General features: G+C 40.3%; 2 protein-coding genes across 3 annotated transcripts in view; one reads left to right on the forward strand and one right to left on the reverse strand.

Annotated features, from left to right (window-relative positions):
• The window catches only part of ACOX2 (acyl-CoA oxidase 2), a 35,364-nt gene extending 27,274 nt beyond the window's left edge, over nt 1-8,090 (forward strand). Inside the window, exons 14-16 of the mRNA XM_036267527.1 lie at nt 2,377-2,509; nt 6,301-6,404; nt 7,782-8,090. Of these exons, the coding sequence (XP_036123420.1) occupies nt 2,377-2,509; nt 6,301-6,363 (196 nt within the window). The 3' untranslated portion in view covers nt 6,364-6,404; nt 7,782-8,090. The remainder of the gene's footprint in view (nt 1-2,376; nt 2,510-6,300; nt 6,405-7,781) is intronic.
• A 792-nt stretch (nt 8,091-8,882) lies between these two features.
• Nucleotides 8,883-17,630, reverse strand: KCTD6 (potassium channel tetramerization domain containing 6). Of its 2 annotated transcripts, XM_036267559.1 has the most exons (4): nt 17,367-17,630; nt 13,865-14,183; nt 11,952-12,019; nt 8,883-10,263 (listed from the first exon to the last, which is right to left on the reverse strand). In XM_036267559.1, exons 3-4 carry the CDS (start codon nt 11,976-11,978, stop codon nt 9,577-9,579), a joined length of 714 nt encoding a protein of 237 aa, XP_036123452.1. In that variant the 5' UTR covers nt 11,979-12,019; nt 13,865-14,183; nt 17,367-17,630; the 3' UTR covers nt 8,883-9,576. The 2 variants fall into 2 exon arrangements, with proteins under 2 accessions (XP_036123452.1, XP_036123451.1); XM_036267558.1 differs by lacking the exons at nt 13,865-14,183; nt 17,367-17,630 and having other exon boundaries at nt 11,952-12,022.
• Between the last annotated feature and the right edge of the window lie 193 nt (nt 17,631-17,823).

Genomic DNA, 17,823 nt, shown 5'->3' on the forward strand with positions numbered 1-17,823 from the left:
GTGAAGTTAGCTGGTACTGATTTCGAGGGCCTTCCACGGCCCCAGGTCGGACGTTCCCCACCCTGGAAGATCAGAAGTTTGGTCTTGAACACATTACGTTTGGCAGTCTCTGGGATGCGGTGGGTCTTAAAGCCACGAGAAAGCTGGTATCACAAGGAGGGAGTGTGTGCAGAGAAGCCCACGCACTAAGTCTGGGGCCCCTCCAAAGATGATGATGGGGTGATCCTGACAAGCGGTGTTTCAGTGGGGGTGGGAGTGGACCCCTGAACGGATCTAGTCCAAACGAAGTGGAAACAGCAGGCATAAGGGAGCATAGCACTTTCAAGGCGTGTTGTGAAGGGAGCCAAGATACGGGGTAGATGATGGAGGCGGAAGAGAGTCAAAAGCTTATTTTAAAGATGGGAGAAATGACAGCATGTCTGTATACCGATGGAAATGCTCCAGCAGAGCAGGGGTTTGGTGTTGTAGGGGAAGTTCTGAAGCTGTCCTCCAGCGGACAAGGAAGTCCTGGCCTGAGGCGGGGGCCGGACAGTCGCCCTGTGCTGAGAGAGAGAACGCACCGTGTGTGTAGATCATGGGTGGCAACTTGGGGATGCTCATACTATCATTTTATTTTCTCCGTGGAATAGGAAACCAAATCATTTAGGTAAGAGAGGTAGGGAGATGGGGAGTGTAGATCTGAGGACAGAAGAGAAAGTGTGAAGTAATCATCTAAGAAAAGAAAGTAAATGAATCAGAGCAATGCAACAGGCCTGCTGGGCACCCAAAAGGGCCCGCGGGAGCCCGTGACTCGTCAGGATTGGTTTTTCCAACCACAGCTGCAAGGTGGTGGCACGAAGTCAGTGGAACATTAAAGATGACGAGGGATGGGGTTCTGTCAAACAAGTATGACAAAGCAAGGAAAAGTGTTGAGTCTGTTTTGGAGGGCGTGACATAACAAAGCGTGAAGTTTCAGCTGGACACAGAGGAAAGTGAGACCACGGGAGAGGAACCTTCCACAGGTGGGAGGAGCCAGCCGGGCCAAAGAGTTATAACCAGCCCCACAGAAACCACCTGGCAGAGCTGCTCTGGGGCCACCCAGAAAGGCGGGAGGAGGCAAGTACCCCGTCACTGCAAACGCTCTGTGAACCAGGAGTCGGGAGAGTTTAAACAATTGCATACTATGTTTTACACCCTTTGCTAAAAAGGAAGGAAAGCGTGTGAATATTTTTTAAAATATTTTATTCCATCGGTTCAAACCAAACACATTTTGTAGCTTGAAAGGGGGGAAAAAAAACAGGAGTCAGAATACCAGGGGGAGTAAGCTAGAAAGCCAGAGGGGGAAGGACATGAGGCTGAGATCGTGGCAAAGCTGCAGACGCTGATGACGGTCCCATCTTGGCAGAGAGTGACAGAGGGAGCAAGGCCAGTGGAGCAGAAGATCTGAGGAACTGGGAAGCTGGGTTTTAGAGGAACATCCACAGAGACAGTGAAATCACTAAGAACTAACGACAGCAGTGCGAGAGCGAGAGCAAGGAGCCCGGGGTAGGTCACTAACAGGAGATGTGGTCAGGACCTGGCTCAGCTGTGAACAGGGTTCACAAAGTCATAAAACATATAGGATACGTACAGTCGTAATAGTCTAAGCACTGAATATTAGTCTGGCCAAAACTGTAACTATATTGGGAGGCAGGAAGGTGCAGGGGAGGAAGCAGAGGCTGGGGTGAGGGGGTGATAGGGTAAGAAGAAGGATACTAAAAATAACCCCTCACCTGTTGCAATGGAGAGTCAACAGACAATATCTAAAGGTGAACACCTGGCCGATGTGGCTCTGTGGTTTAGCGTCAACCCATGCACCAAGAGGTCACTGGTTTGATTCCCGGTCAGGGCACATGCCCAGGTTGTGGGCCCAATCTCCAGTGGGGGGCATGCAGGAGGCAGCCAGTGGATGTTCTCTCTCATCAATATTTCTATATCTCTCTCCCTCTCCCTTCCTCTCTCTCTAAAATCAATAAAGAAAAAAATATATAAAAAATAAAAGTGAACAAATGAAGTAGAAATACAAGCAAGTTATTTAGAGACATTTGGGTAAAACCCAAAAATATCCGTTAAAAGACTGAAATTGATTGCCTCTGGGTGGAAATGGGGTGGTTTAGTTAATGGAGGTGAGAGAAAAGGATATGCTGATTTTAAATAACAAGCTTTTAAGAACTATTTGATTCTTTGTGTTGTACATATATAATCGATCAAAATCAAAAACTTGAAAAATAAAACTGAGTCGTTCGAAAGTGAATAATAATGCCACCTCTAACTAGGTATTGTTATTCACCATTCCAGATTAATCAGATCCATAAGAGCAGCCCAAAATACTCACATACTCTTGTTTTTTTCTCTCAGGAAGGATGCCATCTCGTTAACTGATGCTTTCGACTTCACAGATCAGTGTTTAAATTCAGCACTTGGCTGTTATGATGGAAATGTCTACGAACGTCTGTTTCACTGGGCTCAGAAGTCACCGACCAATACTCAGGTAGTTGAGTAGAATACATTATAAATTATGTACGAGAGCAGAGAACAAGCAGTGAATACACCTCCCGTGTCTTCCCATTTTAATCGATTCCCAGTGGGTTAGACATCGCTTGGCATAGCATGTCTGTTTAAAATATTTTGAGAATACATAAAAGAAACCAGGAGCAGGGATGTGGCCTGACAGGAACTGAGTCTGGACTATAATCAGCAAAATGCACTGCTCAGAATTTGATAAAGGGAATTAAGGAGAAGATCCAAGCTCTAAATCACGGCTCGACACACCCAAGGGCATACACACGTAATGACAAACTGACTTTTAAGTAACAAAAATAGGAAGGTAAATCACACCCGCCTTATTATCAGCCTCTTAGCTCTGTTTTGTGTTGATAATGGTGGGTATTCAGGGGTAACAGGAAGCTTGGATGGGTGAGGCTGGGGTGTCTCAGGCCTGACTGCCTGCTAGAGACGCCTCCTTCCTCGCAGAAGGAGCACAGTCCCCAAAACAGAAAGCTGCCATCAGTAGGCCAGGAAGCCTACTGCCAATTGCAGGGGTTATGGAGAAGAGACCCAGCAGTCCTAGGAAGAAGACTAGAACTCTAAGTTGTGAGAGAAGACAGGGCCAGACTCCCCTGCTGCGAGCTTCGCTGGGAAGGGTATGAATGCCGATGCACAGTCACTGGAGTAAAGAAGTAAACCCTGGCCCTGGCCAGTTTGGCTCAGCGGTTAGAGCGTCGGCCTGCGGTCCGGAGAGACCCGGGTTCGGTTCCCGCTAAGGGCACGTACTTCGGTTGCAGTTTGTCCCCGGCCCTGGCTGGTCGTGCGGGTGGCAGCCACTCGATGTGTCCCTTCACGTCGATGTTTCTCTCTCTCCCTTTCTCTCTCTCCCTCCCACTCTATCTGTGCAAAAAATGGAAAAGTATCCTCGGGGGAGGATTAAAAAAAAAAAAAAAAGTAAACCCTGTATTTAGAATTTCAGGGACCAATATTTAACAGCAGCTTTGATAAAAAAACCAAGATAGTCTATAGGTACCCAACAGATTATTTTAAGTTCTATCATGCAAACATGTTCAGATGCTGAAGCCTACTCTTTTACTTCTTAGGTCAAATTTCAGAAAAGGTGTCTCAACACCTCATCAAATTGGCAACTCTCAAACCTTCATTCACACTTACCATAGTGTGAGACTTTGCTTAACACTTTGCATCCTGTCATACCTCATAGCTTAACTTAACATGATCATCTAAAGTTATAACACAACTGTTACCCCCAGGATGGTTGTCAGAAGACCAATCCATTTTGGTCATCCCCTGACTCTAGAATGGCACCCTTTTAGCTCAACAAGGAAATAGAAACAACTTACTACAAAAGGTATGATACCTTCACTGCTTAGTACAGTTAAGCTAATACTAATGTCTTACTTTTTTCTAATGCTTAGGTCTCTCTACTTTCTAATATTTAAATCCTGGCATAAAACTATAGCATCCTACCATTCCAGAACAGCTCCTGTGGTCTAAATACGTATAAAGCATGCCCTTTGGAACTCCAGAGGAAAACATGCCCTGCTGTGACACCTGTCAGGATGACAGCATAACCTAGCTCAAACCTGTTTTACTACCACTCTGGCCAGTGTGGTCCAGTGGTTAGAGCATTGACCAGCACACTGAAGGGTCACAGGTTTGATTCCCGGTCAGAGGAACATACCTGGGTTGCAGGCTTGATCCCTGGCCCTGGTCTGGGCACGGGGAGGCAACCAATCAATGCTTCTCTCTCTCCCTCCCTCCCTCCCTCCCTCCCTTCCACTCCCTGCCACTCTATCTAAAAATCAATGGAAAAAATATCCTTGGGTGAGGATTAACAAAAAAAACCCTGTTTTACTAGCAACACAAGGAAACATGCCAGTTCTCCTGACTCCTCATCTTCACTAAAGCACATAGGGGACTCTCTCATTGTTTGCTGTTTCTAATCTTTATTTTAAAAGAATCTAACCTGGATATTATTTGAGGGCAGGCTTATCTAAATGAAGGGCATGACCAACCCACAACATAACAGATTTGATAAAACAGTGATGCGTTTCATCCCATTCCCTTTTCCCTTTCCGGTGGCCTGCCAGTTCACTGCGAACAAGGATCGTTTTCCTCTTCCTGACTCCACAATCTACCAGAGTAGACACTTTGCATTTATGAAATAAACGTGTTTTTAGGACCTACGCAGTGAGCCAAAGGGACTTGCTGCATACACAATGCAGACTCTTGCCATCCTAGCTTCCATTATCATGCTAAAAAGGTGACAGGTACAGCAATGTGGCTCTTTCACGCAAGTAATTTAGGAACTGAGATTATAAATGATCTTGGAGAACTGTTTCCAGTTAGTTAAAATGATACTCGGTTAACTTGCTAACATATAGCCACATAATCTTACATTTCTGGCTCCTCTAGGGACCAGCAAAATGGCCCTTTTCTTTTTTTTATCCTCACCCAAGGACATTTTTTCCATTTTTTGTTCAGATAGAGTGGGAGGGAGAGAGAGAGAAACATCGACGTGAAAGGGACACATCGAGTGGCTGCCACCCGCACGACCCAACCAGGGCCGGAGATAAACTGCAACCGAGGTACGTGCCCTTAGTGGGAACCGAACCTGGGTCTCTCGGGACCACAGGCCTACACTCTAACCACTGAGCCAAACCGGCCAGGGCCAAAATGGCCCTTTTAAAGTGTATTTTTTTAATCTGCTGTAGATAATTTTGAAACTGCAATGAGGCATTTTCATTGGCACTAGTAGAAAAAAATACACTACAGGTTATTTCAAACAAAACAGCAGCCACCTTAAAGCATGCCTTGTGGACACAAAAGTACAAATGGGAATACATTTCACTGACATTTTCCATGTCAGTGGACTCATATTAAAGTGATTCCCTATGGATGCAAGCACTGGAGGAAACATTGAGGGTGTTTTCAAAACAAGAATCTTATTGCCCTCCCAATTATTCTATTGTAAAAGTTTGTCCAAGTACTTGCTAAATGCCTTAAACACACCTACTGATTCATTCAATCGCTCAGAATATTTACTGAGCATATGCTATATGCCAGAAACTATTCTAGGTACTAAGGATACAATGCAGAGCAAGTTATTCAAGGAGCTTATAGTTTTAGCCTGGTCAGGCAAAAATAAATAAATAAACAAGTAAACACCACAAAAGATGAGGACAGAGCGGTGAAGAACAAATCGACATTACATTGGAAAATAATGGAGATAACCTATTGTGACACAGAATACTGCTTACCTGATTCCACCTTCTGATTCTTTGGTTTATGACTAATGCTCAAGTTCAAAGAGCCTCAAAGAGCTGAGCAGGTGTGGGGCAGTGGTTGGAGTGTAGGTCCGTGCAATGAAGGGTCTCAGGTTCTATTCCCGGCCCTGTCAGGGCACGTTCAGGAGGCAACCAACCAACGTGTCTCTCTTGCATAATGTTTCTCTCTCCTTCCCACTCTAAAAATCAATGGAAAAAAATATCCTCGAGCCTTTTATTTGTATTAAATTCCAAAAGCAAATGATGACTGTGTTTTTTAATTGGCCACCTGCATCCGCGATTTAAAATCTGCTGGAGAAAACGAAGGATGCCCTTTGGAAAAAATGTTTCTCCATATGTTCACACAAAATGAATTTTTAAAATAATTTTTAAAATTAAGAATCTTATGTAATGTTAATTTTGAAACTAAAAACTTAATGTGGAAGTAAAATTTAGTAATCCCGGCAGAAATATTCTGTCTTAATAATGCACTTCTTTCTACAAACAGGGGAACCCTGCCTATGAGAAATATATAAGACCACTATTACAAAGCTGGAGATCCAAGCTATGAAATAATCGACAGCATTCAAGAGGCACCACTCTGTGATGATGGTAATATGGCATATATAATCATTAAAATTTTAAAGTACATACATATGTATTTTTTAAAGAGAATCATTATCGTCTAGAGACAGTCTGAAGTGAATGAAATATCTGTGGTTTGAATGAAATATCTGTGATTTACTTCAAAATAATCCATGAGAGGAAAAGGGGAAGTGAACAGTTGTTGCAGTTGGTCAATGGGTACACTGATGTTTAAACTATTCTCTCTTCTAACTAGGTTTGAAGTTTCCCACAATGAAACACAGTAGCACTATCCAATTGTAGCAACTATATGCCAGGGTTTTGCTTCAGATCTAGCAAAAGCCAACAAACTCATTAGTGATCATCTGTGTCTATAGCTCATATTTATCCAAGGCTTAAAAGGACACACATGTGCACACACACAAGCCTTCTCCAGAAGTGCCTATACTCGGTGTAACCTAAATAAAACGCCCAGCTCGAAGTATCGATTTTTTTTTAAAAATCAACTCTTCCACAGAAAATTAAAACATCATAAAAGACATAACTGTCTCAAATTACCCAAATATACTCAAGCTACATTTTTCATATCATTTTCAGTTCTATAAGCATATAAGACACTCAAAATTTAATGTCACCAGACAAATTAAATTGCAAAATCTCTCAGCTGGCTATTTTTCCTAATTTACTCATATAATCATTAGTTATTAATAGTTAATAAATCTGTGAAAATTTACTAAAAGCAAACTTATCTCCAGTAAACTGGACAAGGAAGAGACCTCACAAGTTTTAGCTTTTAAAACCCTGGAAGGGTCCAGCCACTGTGGCTCAGAGGTTGAGCGTCGACCCATGCACCAAGAGGTCGCCGGTGCGATTACCAGTCAGGACACGTGTCCAGGCTGTGGGCCAGATCCTTAGTAGGGGGCATGCAGGAGGTGGCCAGTCGATGTTCTCTCTCATCAATGTTTCTATCTCTCTCTCCATCTTATTTCCTCTCTCTGCAAAATCAATTTTAAAAAGGGGGATAAAAAGGTAAAGATTCTTTAAAAAAATAAAATAAAACCCTGGAAGAGCAAATATTATTCCCATTTCCATACCTGTTTTCAAACCAAATCATTTTATCTCATGTTCACCTCAGCTAACTTAATACATAAGTGGCTGGGATGGTTTTGTGAAAACACTAATCAATTTGACCTACGAGACAATTTTCTAAAAAGATAACTTCATACTAGTACATTTACTGAAACCACAGTAACCTGCCAATAAATTAAGGGATTTTAGCTTGAAGATGGTGAAAATGGGGTAATTATAGGTTTCTGAAGGTTGGGCATTAGTCAAATCTTAAAATAAATTTTCTAAGACCTGGGCAAAAATGGATGAAAGTACGTGTTTTCACCTTCCTTTCAGGTGCAGAATCTAACAGGAGTGACCTGCCCCAGGGCACAGTCTTAGAACTTCCCTCCCACAGAACTGGGAAGACTTCAGACACCTCCTTTTAGAAGGTGTTCCAGCAAACGAGGAAGTCTCACTATAGTTAACATAATCCTTCCTGTGAGGAACTTCCAAGAAATAGAATCAAATGAACGATGCAAAAGAAGACTACAAATAAAAAGTGTGAAACAAATAGAAGTACACATATCTCCACGGTTCCAGATCCTTCATTCACTGCAGTTTCTTTCTTCTCCTCGGAAATAAACTTAACTTTAATAGTAAAATACATTTGTGGGTCACCATAATACAGTTTAAAACCCTGGTTCTCGAATGTCTCCCATCTCAAACAACTGGGTTCTTGACCAAGTTGTTCACAGACGGTCTGCATTGTCGAATAAAACTTCACCCGACAACCCTTTCCTACCTGTATGATCAGAAATGCATCTCTCGGGACAGAGGAGAGAACACACAACTATGAGTCAGTTTACAGCGAAATCTCGCAATAACATCTCAGGAAATTGTGCTGTGAATATTTTCGTGTATTTTTGTTTTGGGGAGTCTAGAACAGATGAATTCAATTTACATTATTTTTAATAGGAAAATATGATTTGGTTTTTGAACAAATCACATCTCGAACAGCCTTCCAGAACAAATTAAGTGCAAGAACAGAGGTTCCACTGTATAAGAGAATACGGCGGCTGAAGAGTCAGTTTGTTCCTATACTCAAGGCAAAGTTAGGATAAGGAGCATATTCAGAGCTATGACAAATGGTGACTTATTGAAGCAAAATCTTTAATCTTCAACCTAAATCCAATTTGACAAAATCTGTCAAATTCTATGTTCACTGTTCAAATTGTACTCTTTTAGACAAAATTAGCAACCTTATCTATTCTGCTTAATAACACAGCAGAGTTCCATAAACTGTATCCTGAGGTTCCACAGAGTCCTCTGAATCGAATACAGGTGTGTGCGTTCTGGCAGTGTATACTATACTGGTACATAAAACAAACTGCACACTTCAGACAAGGAATATGATTTTCCCCCATAAGTAACAATAGTCAATAAATACATACCTACTTTTTCTATTTCATTTTTTATTAGTTTTTTTCTGGTAGACAGTACATTTGGGAATTATACTGCACCAGGCATACGAAGATTTCTACCACAGGGACATTTTGTATTCAGAATCCAATATAAATATTTCTAGTCAGACATTTCCATGGCTACAGATATTTGGTTGCTTGATTTATATGCATAGAAAGAAACAGTTGTCATAACTGTAAAAAGCAGTACTTAACAAGTACTTTTAAATGACGGGAGCAGTTTTCCTTTAATATTACAATACTGCTTATTGGTTTGAAAACTAGGTCACCCTACATGATGTTTTGATTTTTGTCAAAGGCATCCTGAGTACTCAATCTGTTTATTCTTTCATTCCTACATTTTTTAGCCTTCTAGTTGAGTTAGGGACCATTAAACCAGAAATCATTTTAGCATTGTAATAAAAAAAAGCTCTGTTAAGGGTTGATTATATACCATAATAATTTTCAGACTTCTTTTTATAAAAAAGTTATCTGGAGGCTCTGAACAGGCACATGCATACTCAGGGAGAAGGGAATAAACATAGAGGATTCTGCTAAAGCACAAAACTTCCTTCTGGTCCTCAATGTCTTCAAATAAATACCAAAAAAATTTTTTTAAATCCCTCACTGTGATTTAAAAAAACATCTCCTGGAGAGTCAGTTTCCAGGAACTCCCACGGGGTTGGAGATCAGTCGTCTGTCTTCCGAGCCAGCCTACAGAAAGTCCAGTTGTGCTCCACTGTGTTCTCATTGGCCCGCTCACTCATGTGATGCACCCGGGTGTTGCGGATCGTGAAGCCTTGTTTTGTGATATATTCCATCAGGTGGACCCGCAGAGAAACTTCCTGGTGATAATCACAGGGTCCAAAAGTGAAGGAAACCTGGCAGTCTCTGGTGTCCATCATGTGCTTATTCCACTTGATAAAATAGTTTGAGATACCTTCTAGTAAGGAATGGACCTTGGTGGTGATGGTTAATTGGGTTATGATGACAGCTACTGGATTGGAGTACTTAGAAAGCTTCCGGGTACTAGATAATTCCACAACTTCTTCAAAAGTATCCATAGGATACAAGGGCTTAGGGTCATTGAGACACTGAATCAAGGGCTCAATCTGATAAAAGTCTGCTTCTTTTCGAAGCAGATCAAATTCCTTAAAATCCAGGGGTAAGGTCAACTCTGAAGTTCTTAAGAAGTTGAGAACGTATCTGAAAAGCGGTCCATCTCGATCGATGAAGTAATTGCCTTGAGGGTCTCGAGCTGTGGGGAAGTCCCCCCCAAACATAGCTCCAAGCATGGAATCCGGGTATCGGGTCAATGTGGTGAGAGACGTTGTGTACAGGTGTCCGCCTACATTTAATGTGACTGGGTCAGTCATCTGAAATTTTTTAAAAATTGATTAGTCACCTGAAATTTTAAAAATCTTAACTTTGACAAATTAAGAAAAATGAGAGCAAGCAAAGCAAAAGATTTCTTCAGGCTATAAGATATTTAGCAATCCCATTATGCAAAACAGCTTTAATTTCAGTGATAAACTCACCTAGACGCAGGTATCTAACATGCTTTCAATAGGGGAAAAAAAAAAAAGGTATAAATCTAATTCATTAAAGATATACTAGGAAACAAGGGCATCACTTCCAAAGCCATTTAATTTCAGGCCCAGCATCTAAGAGAAGTTTCGGTCGAGAGTATATTCTAAAAAGACAAAGACCAAACTAAAATAAACTAAGTTTCTTTCTGCTTAAAAAAGACACTTTTTTTGGCAGGTGTGGCTCAGTTGGCTGAGTGGAGTCCAATGCACTGAGAGGTCACCGGTTCCACTCCCAGTCAGGACACACGCAGGGGTTGTGAGCTCAATCCCCAGTAGGGGATATGCAGGAGGCAGCCGATTGATGTTTCTCTCTTTCACTGATGTTTCTCTCTCCCTCTACCTTCTTCTCACTAAAAAAAAAAAACCTATCTAGCCCAGCCGGTGTGGCTCAGTGGTTGAGCGTTGACCCATGCAATAAAAGGTCGCCAGTTTGATTCCTGGTCAGGGCACATGCCCAGGTTGTGCGCCTGATTCCCAGTGGGAGGCATGCAGGAGACGGCCAATTGATGTTCTCTCTCATCGATGTTCCTATCGTCTCTCCTTCTCCCTTCCTCTCTCTCTAAAATCAATATAGAAAAAAATTTTTTTAAAAACATAAAAATAAATAAAAAAAAGACTCATTTTTCTTAACTTGACATAAAATAGGCAAAAAAATGATTTGATAATGAAAAGAATCTACTTTCAATATGTCCTCTGAATCTACTTTCAAAATTGCTTCATGAAATTTATTTTTAAAATAAAAATTTGTGCAGACCTTATCTTCTCAACTTTTTCATGGCAATAACAGTGCCAAACACTGAGTTAAAATACACAGTTTAATCAACACAATCTCATATATCCAAAAGCTAGAAGTAACTTTCAATTTCAAAATCTGATAGTGTGTTCACTTTTATAACATTAATGTTGCAATCTGGCCTTTAGTTTTGAAAAGGAAGCTTTTCTAAATAATATATACCTTTGGTTTTAGAAATCATATTTAAGAAAAAGTATAGAGACCGACTGACAGACTTCAGGTACTAGGCAAGTAATATATTTCTTACCAAAGTAAAAGAAAAATAGGAAGACACATGCACACGCAAAGACAGAACAGGTTGGAGAAGTTGCACCTTCTCAATGGTTAACTTCTCTAACCACAGGAAATGTCCTCTATACCATTCCCTACTAGACCCTTTTCATAGTCACTGTTCTATGAATGAAGAGTATTAAGAACAAGAAACTTTAAAAATCATGATGTCTCTCAAATAAGTTATTATAAAGTTACTTGGAGAGTCTATATTGAGTTTGCTTACATGAAAACACCAAACAAAACAAAAACACCCCCAAAACTAATTAATCCCATCTAAACTAATTAAGAGGAGTTGCACCAATAATTTTCATTCTTACAAGATGTATTATACTAATAATATATAAGAAGGAGGGAAAGATATACAAAAATAATCTGACACCCTTTGAAATATATCTGCAAAGCCTCTCACCATATAGCCCCAGTCTCCATTATCCATCTGTTCCAGCGCTGCGTCTGGGGAGCCCAGTTCCAGGGAAACTTGGGAAGGAGAAAAAGACATGACAGCACATATAACTATGAAAACATAGAGGAAAGGTTTTTCCACCCCAAAGAGCAGGCAAAATACCAGAAAACTACGTACTTTTGTTCAATTAAAACCTGCTACAGGGCAAAGATCTTAGGGAGAAAGCATTCCTCTAGGGCAGTGATTTTCAACCAGTGTGCTGCAACAATTTTAAAAACATGCAATACCTGACTATTTAGTCAGGGGCACTGACCTCTTTTCCCTTAGAATGTAAAATTTAAAAATTACAATACAATAGTTGTCCGGTGTGAATGAATCAAAATTATACTTTTTCCTTTTGTCAGGTCAGCAAAAAATATAATATACAGTGGGAACCTCGGTTCTTCTTTTTTCAAAAAATGTTTTTATTGATTTTTTTAGGGAGAGAGAGATAAAAACATTGATGTGAGAGAGAAACACCAAGCCCGCAACCCAGGCCTGTGCCCAGCCCGGGAATCAAATCAGGACCTCTCAGTCCATGGGAAGATGCTCAATCCACTGACCCACACTGGCCAGGCGGAACCTCGGCTCTTGAACTTAATTCATTCCAGAAGGCTATTGAAGGAGTGATTTGTTCAAAAACCAAATCACTGCCTGGCCAGTGTGGCTCAGTGGACTGAACATCGTTCCATGGACTGGGAGATCCAGGTTCAATTCCCGGTCAGGGCACATGCCCAGGTTGTGGGCTAAATCCCCAGTGGGGGGTGTGCAGGGGGGACAGCTGATCAATGTTTCTCTTTCACATCAATGTTTCTCTCTCTCCCTTCCTCTCAAAATATTTTTTTCCCATTAGAAATAATGTAAATTGAATGAATCCATTCTAAACCCCCAAAAGCAAAACAAAAAACATGCAATATCTTCACAGCACAATTTCCTGAGATGTTAATAACGAAAGGTTTAGCGGCAAACTGACTCACACTCTCACATTCTCCCCTTTGTCACCTGAAAGACACGTGGCTAATTATACAGGTATTAGTATGAAAGGGTTGAGTCAAAAACCAGATTGTTTGAGATGGGAGACATTCAAGAACCGAGGTTTGACCTGTATTTTTGGTGTGCTACAGAATTTCAGTAAGTAGTTTGTGTGTGCCATGGGATGAAAAAGGTTGAAAATTGCTGCTCTAGGACCTTCTATGGGCACTCTATCCTTCCCACTACATGTACCTAATCTCTACAGAGAAAAGAATTAGAATTTACTATCTTCTCTGATAATTCAATTTTTATAATTTCTATAGAACATTATAATTAACTCTGCAACCTTATCCTTGTGCAAAACTATCATGATCCTTATCAAAAAGGTTGTTTAAGAGAAAGATAAAAAATACACAACAAAACTCTTTCATCAGCATTTCAGCAATACAAACTAAACATCTCAGTAAAAGCATTAATAACTATGAACCTCCAAGACATCAGTATCACTGCAAGAGAAATACTTCAGAATGCTATTTCTTTCATAACTTAAAACAAACTAATTATGCTTTTAATATTGATACACTCCATTTTATACAATAATCAAAACAAATAGAAAATAATTTAAGTGACAAACCATTAGAGTCATTTTGGGGCAAAAAGAACCTTACAAATCTGTTTGAGAGTCACTCAGCCAGTACTTAGGGGGAGCCAGCCTGAAGACATTGATAAACACTCCGATACTAATGATGCCAGTTTGAATTTATCTACAATTCCAAGCCACTTAAACAAATAGTTCCCCAGCTACTTAATTACTTTATCACTACCCTCTCACACACATCATTCCCCAATCAACCAGCAAAGCAAATTTCAAAAGCTCTGAAAATAGACAGTAAGAAACATGGACTTACCAGTATTTAGCCAGGAAAAGCAGTGGCTTCTTTAAATGGTCTTTAAACAGATTCACTTTTCCCACTTTTGGAGGAATCTGGCACACTATTCCCAGAGCAAGCCCTGGCTACAGATCACAAAGGCTCTTTCTCAAAAGGTCACTCAGGCATGTAGAGAACATTTGCATAGCACAGCATGGGCTGAAATCAGAGCCTGAAGCATCTATTTCTCCACCTCAAAAATTCTTCAAAGCAAACAAGCTAAAATGTGGACCAGACAACGCGCAGTCCGTTTTCATTCTCCACACTCAGCAGTTGAATATGGATAGGCCTCCACATGCTACAGGGTAAGAAATGGAACAAATGTCAAATTCAGGGCTGTTGTGACAAGCTTTCATTCCTCTGACTTGCTTCACAAACAGTACTTGAAGTCAGAACCAAAAAACAGGCTTTACCAATTTGTATTATTAGCATCTGATTCAGTCACTGATAAAACAGACAGATAAGTAATGATTTCAAAGACCAGTCATCCAAAAGTTTTGGTAAAATGCCCATCTTTGGCATCTTCCCATCACCCAAAGTATTCATTCCTGACAGCCTCAGAATTAATTTAGTGAGCCCTAGCCAGTTTGGCTCAGCAGTTAGAGCGTGTCTGAGGACCAAAGGGTCTCCAGTTCGATTCCCGGTCAGGGGCACGTACGTGGGTTGCAGGCTGGATCTCCGGTCCTGGTGGAGGTCCTACGGGAGGCGACCAATCGATGTGTCTCTCTCACATCGATGTTTCTCTCTTCCCCTCCCTCCCTTCTACTCTAACACAATTTAATGGGAAAATATTTTTGGTTGAGGATTAACAAAAAAATAATAATAATATTATTAAATATAAATATATAATATTAAATAATAATAATTTAGTCAAACAACATTTACTGTAGGTTAATAAACATGTGTAATGTGGATACACAGAAACAGGAAAGATACAATCCTTGCCCTCATGGAGCTTTCAATCTATGAAGAAAGGCAACATGCAACACCTGGAGTGCACAACAGAATTCAAAAGTGCTCTGTAACAGATAGACTGGCAGGGACCGTCTGGAAGAAAGCCAGTTCCAAATAGACAAACGGAGGGCTTCTGGGAAGAACTTGCTCAGTAGGCCTCTGCAGGAATAGCTGGCCAACCTGAGAAGGGATTCTAGAATGAAGAAACGTTTGAAGTAAAAAGGGAGGGACCTTTCTCCCCCACATACAACATTCCTGATACAGCAAGCAGTGCATTAATTAGTACCCCCATTTTATAGATGCAAAATAGAAAAACAGCAGACAGTGACTTGCTCTAGGCCCCACAGCCGGAAAGTAACTAATTAGGAAACTGGGTTTTCTGATGCCTAGTTGAGATCTTTCCATAAATCCCCTCCTTAGGTGGAAATTGATGGAATAGAAGCCAAGAAACAAGAAACTGAAAGGATTAACTTTAGACCCCCTGCAGCTATCTATTAACCCTATCTACCCGTACAGTTTTGTACAGTTTTATTTACAAATGTAACAGTCACTCAGTCTAAGTGAGCAGTCATAATGGGTTTATGAAAATTCCCCTGAGGCAAACTATCAAGAACCTACTCACTAGCTAATTGAAGGCTGCTGTCCTGTCTATAAGTGAAGCTCTATTACATGAATGTCCAAATGGTTAAAGGAGAAATAGGGACCAAAGACAAGGAAATAAAACAGACATCGTCAATGTTACAGCTGTTATACAAGGTCTGTCCACTACTAATTCTCCTCTCCCTTTTTCTACTGCTAAAGCAAAACAAGATAGCTTCTTGAGCAATCATACAAAGAAAATTAGATGATGCCTCTGTATCTGTTCCACAGCAAAAGCCAAGGTTCTGTTCCAGTACAAAGATGAAATGAAACCTCAAGCTTAATAATTCAGGAAAGCAATTATGGGAATCTCTATAAGCCCATGTTTCTTAAAAAGCGCCCAAACGCTTCCTTACACTTATGTACAAGATACAACAAAATAGCCCAGGCCGGTTTGGCTCAGCAGTTAGAGCGTCGTCCTGCGGTCCAGAGAGACCTGGGTTTGGTTCCCGCTAAGGGCACGTACCTTGGTTGCAGTTTATCCCCGGCCCTGGTTGGGTCGTGTGGGTGGCAAAGATGTGTCCCTTTCAAGTAGATGTTTCTCTCTCTCTCTCTCCCTCCCACTCTATTTGAACAAAATATCGGGGGGGAATGTCCTCGGGTGAGGATAAAATAAAGATACAACTAAATAAAATAAAGTTACTATTAGTCACTTCCAATAACTAAACTATCCCCCCCCCAAAATCAAATTGTTCACTAAAGAGCTCTAAAGAAAAAAATATTGATTAGTTCATATTTTATCTCTACACCTTACTTCTAAATATCCTCTATGGAGATGCTCAGAGATAGCAAGAAACAAACCAAACAATGCTGGAAGACAGATTCCTGGTCTTCCGATAGCTGGATAGTCAGTCTCTGAATTGATGACTATTAGGAACATCTCAGAGACAATGCAGATGCATGAAACAGAACATAATCCAAAAGAAGTTCCACAATAGCTTCAATTTCTTCTAAATATTTTCCAGAGCTGCTAACAATTAGAAAATTATTTATTTTCTTTTCATCTTCTCTCCCTTCTGGCAGTCTCCCGTGTGCTTAATGAGAAGCTAAATGACTACAAGACAAGACAGCAGAAGGAAGATCTTGAAATGGATATCAAATGGGCTTGTTTTATTTGACTAAGAAAAAGAAAAACCTAATATTTCAGAAAGTTTGCCATGAATGGAGATTATGAGGGTAACAATGAAAAAACAGTTCCTTTAAAGTGACCTGCCTTATTAAAGATCATTTTAAACAACAGTGACTGCAACAAGCACAGTCATAAATCTCAAAGAAAGGCTCCAGATCCTGTAAAATTAGTGCACCTGGAAAAATCTGACCTTTGGCCCAAATAAAATTCCTGTGTCAACTGGATGACCATTCCCCAAAACTATAAAACAGTACTGAAAATTCACCCATGTTTAAGCTTCAAAGGTTTTATGACTAATGTATAAATTCTGTTAGCAAATAATTAAGGAAAATGCTGAAGAATTTATAAAAGCCTTAAGAGAACTTGCTAAGAATTTTCTAAAGCAGCAAATCTGGAAAATGCACAATTAAACAAGTTAATTCCTCAAAGAAAACCCTAAGAACCCCTGAAAGCCATTTTCCTCACCACTGCAGAATTGCAATTACAGGCTTTGTGGTTATGATGAACTAATTTAACACAAATATTCTGGGTTTGTCATTTCAGGTACAGACTAAGAATTCTCTGGGGCAAAAGCTCTATTCCTATATAACAACCTATACATTGCAATACACACTAACCTCCAAACTGGAATAAATAATAAAAAACTATAGCTACTGCCTTTCAAAAGTTTCCAGGGAGGCCTTTTAAAATGCCTTTCTACTGAAATCTTTGTGTCTGGCATTCAGAAAAGAAGACTCAATAAATTCCATCTATACATACCTTCAAATTACCTTTGTACTGAATTTCTCTGTGGTTGAAACGTGGGAGTTTGAAAGTGAAATCCTTTTTATAGTAACTAGTTCAACGACATCTAAAGGAGTCTTTTGGGTTAATGTTCACATACAGGCTGGCACAAGTAGCCAGGCGCACAAGGAGAATGTGATTTCGATGCTAGGTTATCATCCTTAACTATACCACTAAAGGAATGGATTGTTTTTCCCTAAAACGAGTTCTTTCTTCTTTCTCTTCTCTCCACATGGTCTAGAAGGCTCTGCTCTCTAAGTTGAAAACTGAGCTTAATACTAAAAAGCTGTCACAAAATCATTAAATTCTTCTTACCCTCATTCAGTTTCTACAGGATGAAACAGGATAATACTACCTTCCCCAAAGTAGTAATACCACTTAAGCACAATACAAAGGCAACAAGTGACCTACAAGGTTACATGAGGACTAAGGT

Source organism: Molossus molossus, unplaced genomic scaffold (assembly GCF_014108415.1).
Source record: "Molossus molossus isolate mMolMol1 unplaced genomic scaffold, mMolMol1.p scaffold_m16_p_18, whole genome shotgun sequence".
Classification (NCBI taxonomy): Eukaryota; Metazoa; Chordata; class Mammalia; order Chiroptera; family Molossidae; genus Molossus; species Molossus molossus.